At 34.9% G+C, this 12,916-nt stretch overlaps 2 protein-coding genes and 1 long non-coding RNA gene across 4 annotated transcripts; 1 reads left to right on the top strand and 2 right to left on the bottom strand.

Moving 5' to 3' along the window:
- Window positions 1–724: 724 nt before the first annotated feature.
- Window positions 725–3,354, bottom strand: LOC135120085 (uncharacterized). The gene is made up of 15 exons (XM_064044427.1): window positions 3,290–3,354; window positions 3,131–3,239; window positions 3,033–3,074; window positions 2,881–2,979; window positions 2,748–2,822; window positions 2,587–2,694; window positions 2,438–2,531; window positions 2,211–2,360; window positions 2,032–2,155; window positions 1,887–1,969; window positions 1,766–1,830; window positions 1,609–1,704; window positions 1,466–1,558; window positions 1,360–1,415; window positions 725–1,298 (listed from the first exon to the last, which is right to left on the bottom strand). Exons 8-15 carry the CDS (start codon window positions 2,357–2,359, stop codon window positions 888–890), a joined length of 1,077 nt encoding a protein of 358 aa, XP_063900497.1. The 5' UTR covers window position 2,360; window positions 2,438–2,531; window positions 2,587–2,694; window positions 2,748–2,822; window positions 2,881–2,979; window positions 3,033–3,074; window positions 3,131–3,239; window positions 3,290–3,354; the 3' UTR covers window positions 725–887.
- Window positions 3,355–6,933: 3,579 nt separating this feature from the next.
- Window positions 6,934–10,008, top strand: LOC135120087 (F-BAR and double SH3 domains protein 2-like). 2 transcript variants are annotated; one of them, XM_064044430.1, is made up of 20 exons: window positions 6,934–7,105; window positions 7,157–7,232; window positions 7,306–7,381; window positions 7,432–7,488; window positions 7,544–7,631; window positions 7,681–7,743; window positions 7,797–7,878; window positions 7,999–8,072; window positions 8,127–8,255; window positions 8,317–8,448; window positions 8,511–8,594; window positions 8,647–8,758; window positions 8,817–8,881; window positions 8,933–9,035; window positions 9,085–9,161; window positions 9,278–9,428; window positions 9,488–9,521; window positions 9,583–9,656; window positions 9,719–9,802; window positions 9,866–10,008. In XM_064044430.1, the coding sequence occupies exons 1-20, from the start codon at window positions 6,995–6,997 to the stop codon at window positions 9,958–9,960; spliced, it is 1,767 nt and encodes a 588-aa protein (XP_063900500.1). In that variant the 5' UTR covers window positions 6,934–6,994; the 3' UTR covers window positions 9,961–10,008. The 2 variants fall into 2 exon arrangements, with proteins under 2 accessions (XP_063900500.1, XP_063900498.1); XM_064044428.1 differs by having other exon boundaries at window positions 9,571–9,656.
- A 189-nt stretch (window positions 10,009–10,197) lies between these two features.
- LOC135120096 (uncharacterized) lies at window positions 10,198–11,473 on the bottom strand. The gene is made up of 5 exons (XR_010278499.1): window positions 11,373–11,473; window positions 11,218–11,318; window positions 10,935–11,075; window positions 10,324–10,535; window positions 10,198–10,266 (listed from the first exon to the last, which is right to left on the bottom strand). It is a non-coding gene; the product is annotated as an uncharacterized LOC135120096 (long non-coding RNA).
- Window positions 11,474–12,916: the final 1,443 nt, after the last annotated feature.

The following is a 12,916-nucleotide window of genomic DNA, read 5'->3' as shown; positions in this document are numbered from 1 at the left end:
GGCAGCTGGTAGTCAACTAGATTTAAAATTAAACCACTCTCGAAACAAGTATGAAAAAGCATCTCACATCTTACACCGCTGATATTGCCTTCTACATTTTTCACAACCGCTTCACTACTCCCAGTTTTTCATTGATATTGACTACTTCACTTCAAATTGTTACAATTACTAATATCGCTTTTAACGTTAGTGAACCTTATTAATATTATCCTTAAAATACCACTATAATTGTTACTACATCATTATTACTAGTAACCTTTTTTACGAAAGATTAGAAGTTTTAAGGTATCTTATGCGTAATTCAGTACATCTAATAGTAACTCAACGGAGAGCGGTGTTTTAGCTAAAATAACCTCTACTTATAACAAACTTAAATATAAACAAATGCTGGGATTTTGACGAGAGGAACATATCATATTTCATGCTGTCAATATTTAACCGCCAAAAAGAAAAGAAGCTACGAGAAAAGGTAAGATTGTTTGCAGAGTTAAATAACAATACCAATATTTATAGTTTTGAGTTCTCAAGATATTTTTTAGTGAACATTTGCTGTAGCGGTAGTACAACTTTTTTAACTAATACTTGAGGTATAATTAGTGTATTAATGTTTTATAAGCTGTGTTAAAAATCAAATGGTGAGTTATGTTAGCTTTATAACAGCAAGCAATGATATAAAGACAGTAGATAAGGGCTTGTGCTCTAACAAGTCATATACTAGTTTTATTATAAAGTTGGCCCCCATTAAAAAAAACAAGTTGTGAAACTACGATACCTAAGTAATCAATCATTTACAGTGAGATATACTGCTAGCTGGGGATGCAAGACAACGTAAATTCCAAATACACAAAGGAATGCGCAACGAAGACCAAATAAACTAAACTGAGCATCTAACAATTGTAACTGTAAGTGCCGTCGCAAAAGCTTCCCTGGTTCTGGTACCAATGTCCATCTATAGTAGAGCAGTCCTCTCCCCCGTACTCTTCCTCATCCTCTTCAAATAAGTCTACATACTCATCCTGACTAGCGAAATCCATCCTTTCGGGAATAGCTCTCTCTTCAGTAGAGCAGTCTTGCGAAGGAGAGGCGGTGTAGCATTCTTCAGCTAAAACATCATGAAGAGCCAGAAGTTTGATGGGCTCCGTGCTAGAAGCAGCTGAAGCCTCCCCTTCAGAAACGCAGGTAGAAATCGTATTCCTTTGCAAGAGGCCAGGCGATTCGCTAAGCCGTTCCCCAAAGTCGTCAGGTACGGCAGGAGACGTGTCGTCGTCTTCAGTGACAATGCCGAGAGTTTTTAGTGCCTGGACCAAGCAAATATTGTAGAAAAACAAAAGGTAACAATACTTTTTTAAAAACTGTTACCGAGTAATTAAGTTTCTTAGACAAAAATTTATCGTGAGCTCCCGTGTGGGTGCACCCTACAGCCAACAAACAGTTATAAAAAGCAATAAAAGAAGAGAAATTAGACCGTTTAGAGTTTTTAATTTCTTCTGATTCCTTTTTTTACTTTTCCTAGACGACATTTCAGAATCGTGCATCCTACCTTGTCGCTTTTCTTTTTCTGTGTGACAAAATAAAGGTTATAAAAGTCGTAAATGCAGTATTAACAACCTTCTTGTTCCCGAAGGAAGTCTCTGTTAAGCGTGTTCCAGATCATGGTTTTAGCTTCAGTCTCGCTCTCAGTTAGTATACAACTATTCACTTCCTCTAGTAAATTAAAATAAATATCACCAATCTTATTCTACCAGCTATATATATTAAACGCAACCATCTTCGGCATCGTCTAATATATCTGGATTATCAGATACTCGCTCTTTTAAAGAAGCAGAGACACTATTAATATAAAGCTCAGTAGGAAATACAGAGATTCATAAATGTAATAAGGACACGTTAAGTGCCAGTTTATTTTTCCTGCCAGATGGCTCAGTACGTGCTCATCGTTAGTACTGAAGTCGGTTAAAACGGGCAACTTCTTGAGTCATAAAAATGAGAGCTACGTGTAGAGCTTCATTTCTCAGTAACAGAAAAACACACCTGAAGGTGGGACTTTTCCCGAAGCCGAGAAAAAGCGGGGGGATCGCACTCTTCCTCCAAAAAAATGCTTTCGAATTCTGAAACAGCCAAAGAAGCGGAGGGCGTTACTTCAAACTCGCTTAGCCTGAGCAGTGACACACCATAATTGACTGTACCCCACACAAGAGCGAAGAAGAAACCTTTTGCGAAGAGTCATGTCGCAGCAGCGAACTACTTCAACAATCTCGCTGACGCTTCGGCTAAAGTTGTGCATACGAGCGGCTATAAGCAAGGCAGCCCCGCAGATGCTATCTGGCCTTCTTCCAACGTGAATCCAGTCTCGCTTCATTCTGTAGTGGAAAAAAGGATTAAATAATGTTGGCTTAGCGTCATAAGAAAAGAAGAAGTAATGAGAGTTTCAGTTAACCTTTTAACAAGATCCAGTGCTGAATCGACCACTACTTTTATATGACTACCAAACTCAAGTTTCTTAGCGTACCTCCATATGAATATGCATGGATCTGTACGAAAAAAAAGTTATTTCACAATTCCGACCGCGTTACAACTCAAAAATACCTATGATGGTCTCAAATTGGATATTAAGACTTCGACACAAGGAAACAAAAGTGCTTCCCAGAACAAAAACATTACAATCAGTTACTTCAGAAAAATCCAACAAAATATCTGGTATCGATAATCAAAACTCATAAAAAATATTTACAGAAAAATTCGCATACGTGGCGTATTATCTCTTCGACAAACTATATACAAGCAAGCTGCTAAAACATGATCCAGTTTCTTCCCTTTGGTAACTATTTCCAAGTTAACTCTTATAAACATACCTAGTCTAAACCTTATTTGAAAAATTACCATTGTAGTTTAAAGCAAGTTTGTAAAGTTGAAGAGCGCGATCAATAAAGGAATTATTTAGCTGTAACTTAATGGCCAGATCTTGAATTCTTTTTTTGGCTAGAAAAATATCAAAAAAGGAGTATAGACAGAGGTAAATGGGATGAACGAACCGTTAAAAATAGTTATCTGCCGGGAGGATAGCCTATTAGATCCTTTCAATTACGCGTCGTTAGTTTAAGTATATTTAAAAAAAGTAAAGTGTAAGCACCGCTAGTATTAAAACCATCATTAGTGACAAAAGTTCCACAAACGCTGAAAGCGCCACCCGAGGATTCTTGAAATTCTATCTGTGCAACAAACTCATCGTTCTCAATTACCTAAAAAATAATAATAAAATAAAGCACCAAAAGCAAGATAACTAAGTTACGCGTGAGCAGCTGGAGCAATAGGAAATCCCGTCCGCTGCCCTTTCGACAGCTGCACCTACGCAAGTTGAACAACTGGGCATGATGGCGTCCTCACGTACGAAATATCCAGAAGAACCGGTAAGGCGTGCACCACAAAATGTTCACGTGCCATCTATTTGACGTTGGGAGCCAATAGAAATTTTCTTTTTTTTCTTCTGGTTAAGAAAAATAAAATGCTTAGGTTGGGGGTCACTTTAAGGATTATACTGCTTATATATTATAGTTCTATTTTTAGAAACCTCTATATGTTCTGTAATATTTTTAATAAATAATATGAGTTTGTTAGGATTTTTCTTGCCTACATAGTGCCGTACTTTAATAAAATTGTTAATAAGTTTTAAATAGTAGTTAGCTTTTGTGAATATGTTCACAAGGTTAAGCCTCGATAGATATTTTTAATGTTATTTTCTTCGATTATTTTTAATTGAATGTTGATCAACATTACTACGTCGTACCCTCTTATCTGATGGGGCACCTTTCACTATACCCTATACTGCTCCAATACCCGTGTAAAATTGATTTAATTTCAAAATTTGGAAAAATTTTACTTGAATTCACAAGATCTATTAACTTTTGTCCCAACTGTTGGGGATTATTGTACTGGAGAGCCGTCAACGTCGTAAGAATCGGCTAAGATGGTTCAGTAGTATAACTGACTAGCAAACTGTTGTCAGAGGTTGTTGAGCACTAGCTCCTTGTGTTCATTTCCATAGTGAAGGAACGATGGTCATAAATACTGTGTAAGAGCGGTCAGCAATAATATTATATATTAGTTTCCGTTGAGTAAGGGTGCAGTTTAGTACTTGTGGGCAAAGTCTATATTGGTTTTGTGTCAACAGAATATTTTAGGTTTGACGTGTTAATAATGTTGCATTCTTTTATACGCCTTTCTTAATAAAAAATTTATTTTTTAGGACAGCCAACTTTATACAGTGATTAACGTAGGTACCTAGGGTTACTTTACAATTGCTAATATAGAGTGTATTCATCGAATTAATTTGTGTTAACCATGCCTTTTTAGTTAGCCAAATAAGTCTTTATGTTTAACTGATCCTTTTAAACCTTATAAAGTAGCAATAACCTATAAAGGCCTCTTTTTTTCATTATAGTCTGCTAAGAAGGTTTCTTCTACGACAGTATCTGTTTTAAAATAAAAAAAAGCTCTTGAGGTAGGTATGCGTATGCTGATTTTAGATTAATTGTATAGAGAGGTTCAGTTTAGCTAACCTGTAAAGTCTTCCGCATTTGTAAGCAATGACATTCCATAGCGCTTTTAGCTCAAAGCTAAATGACATTTCCCTTTCAAGTTAGGTTGTTAATAAAATTAAATTCTTAGTATTACGACTACTAGATCATTTTTTGTGTATTATCTTAACAACTCTTTTTTAAATATAAACCTAATTTAAGGTTATTTAAGAATGACCAAATAAAAGATTTTCAGTCAACCTGATGTCGATGTCGACACTCTTCCTCGTAAGCATAGAAGCATACCATAAGCTTTAATAAGTACTACTTGTTTTCACCAAGCCTATAAATCATTAGTTTTCCAATCTCTTGATTTTCTATTGCTGTGTACACAGATATGGCCAGCCTGCTGTAGTCCTAAATTGTTTTTTACAGGTTAACTGCGGATTATTACCAATCACGGTCTTCGGATATAAAAAATGTAATAAGAAAAATAAAGGTTCTAAAAATAACCTTACTCAGTTTTATCGTAAAATTAATTTATTCTTACCAGACTAATTTTTACAATTATGGCCTTGTTTAATTTGTATGAAAATAAAAAATTGGGCATTGCCTTTTTTCTGATTCTATTTTTTATTGGTCAAAGTATTGATTATTGATTGGTGCGATAATAAAACTTTTCCTGCAAAAATTTTCGTTGTTTCTGTACTGTTTTAGTTAACTTCTGCAATTTCTGGGTTTTTAAATGTATTTCGCTTGGGATTATTATAGTCTATTACACTTCATAATCGCCTTTTATTATATAAATTTATGTTTTTTTCTATTTTTTTTGCTTTAAGGTAGTGGTTTTATCAACTATTTGATGGAATATTATTTGATTTAAAAATATTTTGTGTAGTGAACTGCGCTTTGTAGTTAGTTGTTTCTTGTTAAAATCTATCAAAAAACAACTTTCTCTGGTATTAAAGATTATTATTAATTTCTGAGGCATCCTTAGAACACTATAAATTGTAAGTTCTCACTTTCCTTAGCATAGTTTAATGAATCAAGTACAGCGCCAACTTTAAAGCTGTGAAAGTGGGTAGAGGAACAGAAGCAGGAATACTGAATTGCTTCTCGCTTACAGCGATTTTTTTTAGTTGCTAGAAGTGTTCTAATAGCCCGACGTACCTGCTTAATGGTTAATGCTTACACCGTTTATTTAGCTTTATTAGGTAAATTAATTAAAGGTGCACTTTATATTTCAACTACTTCGTAAGATACAATAAAATTAAGAACATTACACTTTAAATTACTAATATACAACTAATAGAATTATACAATTTTTTGTTGGTTACGACAACGAAGTTTCTTTATTGCAGTAGTCAGTCAGCAACGCAATCAACTAGGCGCTTCATTAACAAAAATTGGTTATAAAACGAACGAACAGAATAAACCTTTAGATGGGTGATAGTTAAAATTGGCTATAATGCTATTCTGGCTGGTGTTCAACTGAGCGTTAACAATTTGGTGGAGGGCATCTAGAGTAAAGAAGAGACTAACACGAAAACCTGAAAAACCTGAAAATTCTTAATTACCTGATTCTTACTACCAGAGCAACTAGGGTTATGTAGTTTTTAATACTTAGTTTTAGCCCGAGTTTTAGGCGCTAAGACTAATACTAACCAATTTATTAATAAAAATTTAATAATTCGTATGTAAAAATAAAATTAACATTCTATTTATATAAGTTAATTTGCTAGCCCAGAAAAACTGCCCCGCTTTGACTAGCTTATAAACCAAACCTCTCAATCTTAACTATTATTGTTTGAAGTAGCGGTTTCCACTGGGGTAACACCGCTAATCAATATCTAGATGTATAAGATGACCACACTCTATTTTTTTTTGTAGGTTAGAACCACTAATCAGAATTAGGTGTAGTAAAAACGTGTGCTTTAAAAGGTAAAAGATGTCGTTCTACTCAGGCAGAGCATGAGATTGGTAAAATTTACCAAAGTGGTTTTAAAGTTAGTTACAATAATCATGAACACCACAGAGCTCTCATTAAATACACGTGCTTAAAATTAAGGAATGAAATTTTTTAAACTTTGTTATTTAGAGCTGAGCATTTTTTAATTAAAAATAAATTCTTAAAAAAGTTTCTAGTACTTAAGCTTAAAATTTAATAATTATTACATAAGAAATTATTGTAAAGAATACCATCATTTTAGTCATGAACTTAAAGTGTAAAGGAGGATTTTTACTTAGGCAAGCCCAGAATATCCAGAACATTGATTTGTTGACTTTAAACCACTTCTTTTTAAGGAAATAAATTTTGGTCGTTACTAACTACTGAACCGAAAACCTATATTCGAGGATATGTCCTTGCAACCCTCAAGGACTGTGAAATTCAGGTTTTCTGGGTCTCTTCAAGGAGCGAGTTATGCTCGTAGTTTGTTATCATTGACAATTGTTATTTATAAATGTTCTATTTAAAATAAATGGAATCAATGTCTACTAAGATAATCCGTCGAAATCATTATGTTCCTGAGACGGTTCAAGAACGCAAAACTCAGGCTGAACATTTGAAGCTGCTAACTATAAAATCCCAAGTAATAACTCATTGCCTTTTATTTGTCTTTTCCTAAATCTTTTGAACTTAGAGAGATATTGAACTTTTAGAAGAAGCTAGGGAATACTTTAAAAAAAGAGCTCAAATTGAAGCAGAATACTCAAAAAGTAAGTTTTATTTCAATTAACTGTAATTACCAAAGAATTTATGTTTATAATCTCTTTTCCATTTTATTTACAGATTTAAGGTCTTTAGCGAGCACTCACCTCTCTAAGCCTTTATTAGAGGACTTAATAGCTGAATCTAGAAACAAAATGTATACTTATTGTGATTAAAGTGGTTATTTATTTTAAGTGTTCTTTAAAGTACCGTCGCTTCTTCCTTTAAAAGAATTCTTGATGAAACAGTAAATTTAGCGGACAGGTATTTAGCTACTCTGTGATGAATTGCTAACCCTTGATTACCGTAAGTATGTAAGGCACAACGATATGAGTTTAAGTTTTTCAAATCAGCTCGTAGAGGCCTTTAAAAACAAAATTATTTTAAAAAAAAATTTGATTAAAAGGGTAACGTTAAATATTTGTTTAAGAATACTTCTTGAACTATTAGTTTTAGATTACAGCGGCCCATTTGAAACTACAAGAACACTTTTACATTCAACAGCAACAACTCGAAAAGGTTTTATTTTCGACATCGTGGGTTTTCCGTTTATTATTTTATATAAAACTAAGCTTAAGAAATATTATGAAGATATGGAAAAGGTATATCAAATTGCGGAGAGTTCTTATAATGACCTTGAAAAAAAACTTACTAGTAATTTTTTATGATATAGCTTTATTTAGGTTTATTTACTTTTTTTCAAATCTATAGTTGTTATTATTTATTAAGTAAGTAATAGAATTGGTTGTAACGTTTTTTCTAAATATTTGGCAGAAGATAAAAAAGGATTTAGCACTTTAAAAGTGTTTCATGGAACAAAAGCAGAAGTAGAAAAGCGCGTTAAAAAAGTATACTGCATATGTTTAATTTTTGTTTTAGTATTTATATTTTATGGTTTAAAGGCTTATGCCAAAATGATGAACTGTTTGGAAAAAGCTCATTGCGGGCGAAACTCATATATACTGTTTGTTGAAGAACTGAACGCTCAACTGAACACGTATTACCAGGAGACCTGCCCTCAGATTCTCAGCGTTCGTTTGTTACAGACTCTCAGTTGCTTGTTTAGCATATAGTTGTGGTACTTGAAATAAGGATCTTGACGACGACTACTACAGCTCCTGCCAAAACTTCTTCCTTTTGTTTAGCGAGTTACTCCACAAAGACGCTGAAGCCACGGGTTCGAGTTGTTTCGTATTGAAAGCGATTTTTGACAGCATCGACAGAGTACTGCAACAACGCAACTTAGCACTACTTTGTAATAAATTTTGCTGCTTTTACGTGCTCAGCGCACTGAGGAAGACCTTTTCTTATCAAAGAATATCTTTAAACGGGAAAATTACTATAAATTTATACCTGTAAACTTTGACGAGGTTAAGTCTCTTCTTACTCAAAGTTTCTGCTTTTAAAATTTTTAAAACACAGATCACTTCCATTGTCAACGACGAGACCACGAAAGAACATTTAAACAAATTTGCGCGGCAATGTGTTATTCACTACAATAAGGCTCAAGGATTATATGAAAAGCATATTAAAGGTTTACTGCTTCTACTTGTGAAGAGGGCAACTTATAATATTTAGTTTTCTCCCTGCAGAGCTTGAGGCCCTTAGGGGATTGTCAGACTTCAGTAGAGAAAATATGAACACTGAAGCGAACGAGGTCTTGTTTCTTTTGCCCAAAAGGGCGTTGTTTTCTTACTTAGCGCATTAGGATATGATTAGGCAGATTATTGAAACAAGAGAGACCGCCATCCTCGCAACTTATGACATGGTTCGTGCTAAAGCTAGAATGGAGTATCTTTCCGGACACGGGGGTATCCTGCTCCCGAGTTTGATGCGCATCTTTTTAACGAGCGGTGTTAGTATCCATACCGCACGAGTCAGAAGTTCAGAGTAATTTGGATAACTTCTTGTCCACCTCGAGAATCTCTATTCCTCGCGTACGTCAAGTTGTTAAAGCTTGCGACCTGGTCTCGGTTCGGTATTGGGCGTCGGACCGAGCTAGTCGAACGACTTCGTGTTATTCGTATGTTTATACATTTTGCTTATACTCTAGGGCTCGGTGAAAGGGAAAAGTTGCACAGTTTTATATGACTACAAAGGCGTGGAACAAGATGAACTTTCTATTGTTGAAGACGAAGTCCTTACAGTAGTTGACCTCGCCGAAGACGGGTGGTGCCTCTGTAGGAACCAGGAAGGCAGAGAAGGTATGGTACCGCTTATGGGTTTGCACGGATGGTTTTTCAATCAACTTTTTGTTTTCGAGGGCTTGTTCCGTTGTCCTATATCGAGATCGGAAGGTTTCCTTACTCAATCACCCCCCTTTCAGCTAATATTTTTCCTTTGGAGTGAGGGCAAAAGATTTTCAAGCCCTGCATTGTCGGTACATAGCTCTTTGCAGTCCTCTGACACTCCTGAGGAGCCTATAAAATACGGTTTATCTATAACTTACTGGTGTTTATTACTAACCAATAGAAATTGTTTTTTGTGGGGTTAGCCACCGCTCAGTATGAATATCTAGCAGAAACGCCCGATGAGCTCTCCTTCCACAAAGGCGATGTTATCGAGATTCTAAACACAAGTATATTTTTGGGCTGCTTCGATTTGGGTTTATATGTTGACTTTTTTGTCTCGACCTCATTAGAACTGAGCGATGTGGACGATGGCTGGTGGGAGGGGAGGCTGAACGGCAAAGTTGGCGTGTTCCCCTCGGTACTTTGCGAAATAAAGGGAAAATAAATTAGGGCGTTCCACTCTATTATTCATTGTGGTTTTCTTATAGCGAGAGTTATTTATTTAAGGACAGGAAACCTGTAGTATTCTTTATATTAACTTTAATGTTAGTATTAAAGCAACCTATTTAAAGTTCTTTTTTTATTAAACTTTTCCTTAATAAGTACTATATATGACCTATGTGTAAAGATAAAGATATTTTATTATTAAATTCAAAAGTAGGCAAGGAACGAGATTGGGTGTTTATTTACATGAGTCCTTTATTCTAACTCTGTGGTGAACACTCTGATCCTGAGAAAATCCGCTCCACGCCTTTAGAAATAAACCTAAAGTCACTTTAAGGTGTTGATTCTTGCCGTATTTTTTTACCATCAAGAGTCATATTTGGACCTCCGCACTGCATTGGGCCCACGTGTTGGGAAAGTAAATTGCCGTTCTTATATATAAATATGGTTGGCAAGTTTTCGTCGGGGTAGTTCTCGATACAGCTCTTCCCCGTAATCTTCACAAACTTTAAAGTTGAATGTTTTTCGGCTAAAACTTCCATATGTTTCAAAAGCAACTTGCAAGTTGGAAGTGCACTTGTATAAAAAAAATTAAAGAGTAATTGTCTGAGTGAAGTTATAAAACATGGCTCTTCATAATTTGACAAAGAAAAGACGGACAACCAATTTTACTATATTTGTCAGAGAAAAAACTTTAGTTTAACATCTCAAGTTAGTAGTATACTTTTGAAGGTCAATGTGAATTTTTTATTGAAAAAAGTCTGTTATTATTTAATAACTATCAAAACTTAAATCTTTATAGAAAAAAAGTTTAACTTTTAATTTATATAAATTTAACAATTTGAGGAAGTCAAATATAAGTCAAAGCCAACATCTTTAAAATAAACATATTGGCGGTGGAATACTTTTACTAAAAAAACTTCTGAGTAAGATATATGTTAAAGGTTAAAAAAAAATAACATCGAGTACTGTTACTTGCAATATAGAATGCATATAACTGGGCATCCCTTAGGAGCTTCGGTAACCTCTTTTATAAAATCGGCCCGGCTAATCTCCATTATTCTTCCATAGTGTAATGCGTGCTGCTGTTCCTTAATTTCTTTAATTCTTTTTAACCTTAATGTGTCAGGTAGAAGCAAAAACTAGTAACTTTGATACAATAAACCAATAGTTGGTTTAAAAAAAAAATAAACATCTTGTCTTTAAAGCTTAAATCTTATAATATCAATAAAACAAAAATATATTAGTGTTTAAAAACTTGTATTGCCAAAGAATCCTTTCATCGACCTCGTCCTCTAAATCCTCAAGATCACTGAGAGTCAATTTTTCATAACAGTTAGGTTTCACAACATTTCCGTTCTATATGGGATTCAGCAATGTATATATCTAAAAAAATGAATAAAGCTTCTAAACTGCCTGCTCTGCAAAAGAATCTGTAATTTCCGGTGGAGATTTAGGGGGTAAAATACCATTATTTCGAAGTATTTCATTCCACTCGGTATCTTCCTCCTCGCAATACATAATGGTGGACAAAGATTCAAGCCAAGGGTATTCCTGGCGTCAATAAAAATCGCTGTATTGTCGGCTAACGGTATAGGCTACCTTTGGGCGTAAGCTAATATTTTAAATGTTTCCTATGGCTTAATAGTCAAGTAAATATTTTAGAGTGCAAAAAATTATAACAATTTGAACTTTTTCTCTAGCCATTTTTTATTTTTTAAATTTACCAACGTCGCTTCTGATTATTTTTAATACCTATCTAGAAGCTGCATTCGTTTTAGTTTACATAATCTCTAGTAGTTTTAGCAGAGATAGACTTGTTTTAACAGTGTATTGAAATGAAAAAAATAATTAATGCAAGAACGGCCGTTTAGCTAGGTATTCTCGAGAGTAGACTTCCTTAAATTAAGTTTCTTTATATCTTTAATAACTATATAAAGGTCTTAATAACGCATCGCGGAAATATTGCTTCCCGTTATAGGTATATGAAATTTCCCTCGCCTCAAGGGTAATTCGAAGTGTCACGGTACATTTCCAAAATCGGCGTCTAAAAGTTCTTTAAGTTGTTCGGTTTCAAGGTCGTTGTGCTTCGAATATCCAAGCAGCATAAGCCAGATGGGCTATACATATTGTTAATTCTAGGACATCAACAAATATTTTAATTATTTGCTTTACCAAATAATAAAGCACAAGTATAAACACCAGCTCTTGTTTTTTAACAAAAAAGGAATTCGGTTAACCGCATTGACTGAAAAATTCAGAATGAATGGGGCTCAGGTTTATCGAGATTTTTGTCGAAGATATACTATATATAGAGCACGTAACCGCTGTATAGACGAGCGATGTTTTAGTTTGCTTCGAATTTAATAAAATTCAAATTGCTTTCCTTTTCATCTTTTACCACGCACAATAGAGCGTAAAACGCTTGTCTCGCCACCCTCACCTTCCCCCATATTTTTTGGAATTTCCGCTTTCTCGAATGAAGGACAGGAGTGCGCAGCTTCTTTACGTTAACCACCCTCCCTTATTGTTTCACCAGCTAGCAGGTGCTACGTATTTGGGGCTCTTTGACTGACGCGTAAATAGCTGTGGTCTGCGTGAAATGTCGTGTACGTAAAAGCGTGGTAATGGCCAAAGTAGAAGCCCCCGCATAATAGTAAGTAACAGCGCATGCATGACATGAGGCCAAAGTTTAGAATGCGCGTGGGAACACTTAATGCTGAGGACGTACTCAAAAGACCTTGGTGCCAGATCCGAGGAAAATGGCTCGCGTGACTCTCTTTGAGTTGGAACCACAAGTAATCCATTACTAGAAACGCAAGAGCTGCTGTGTATAGTAGTAGCTGGGCCTAACTATTATATGATAGCTCAAACTTTAAAACATGCGCCCAAAACCTTCTTTAATCGGCGCAGTACAACTTTGACATCTTTTAGTAAGATAACTGGGACATGGGCCA

Source organism: Zophobas morio, unplaced genomic scaffold (assembly GCF_036711695.1).
Source record: "Zophobas morio isolate AGI-343-1 ecotype UQ-CSIRO unplaced genomic scaffold, CSIRO_AGI_Zmor_V1 ptg000336l, whole genome shotgun sequence".
In the NCBI taxonomy this organism is placed as follows: Eukaryota; Metazoa; Arthropoda; class Insecta; order Coleoptera; family Tenebrionidae; genus Zophobas; species Zophobas morio.
This window is presented reverse-complemented; position numbering and strand designations above follow the sequence as displayed.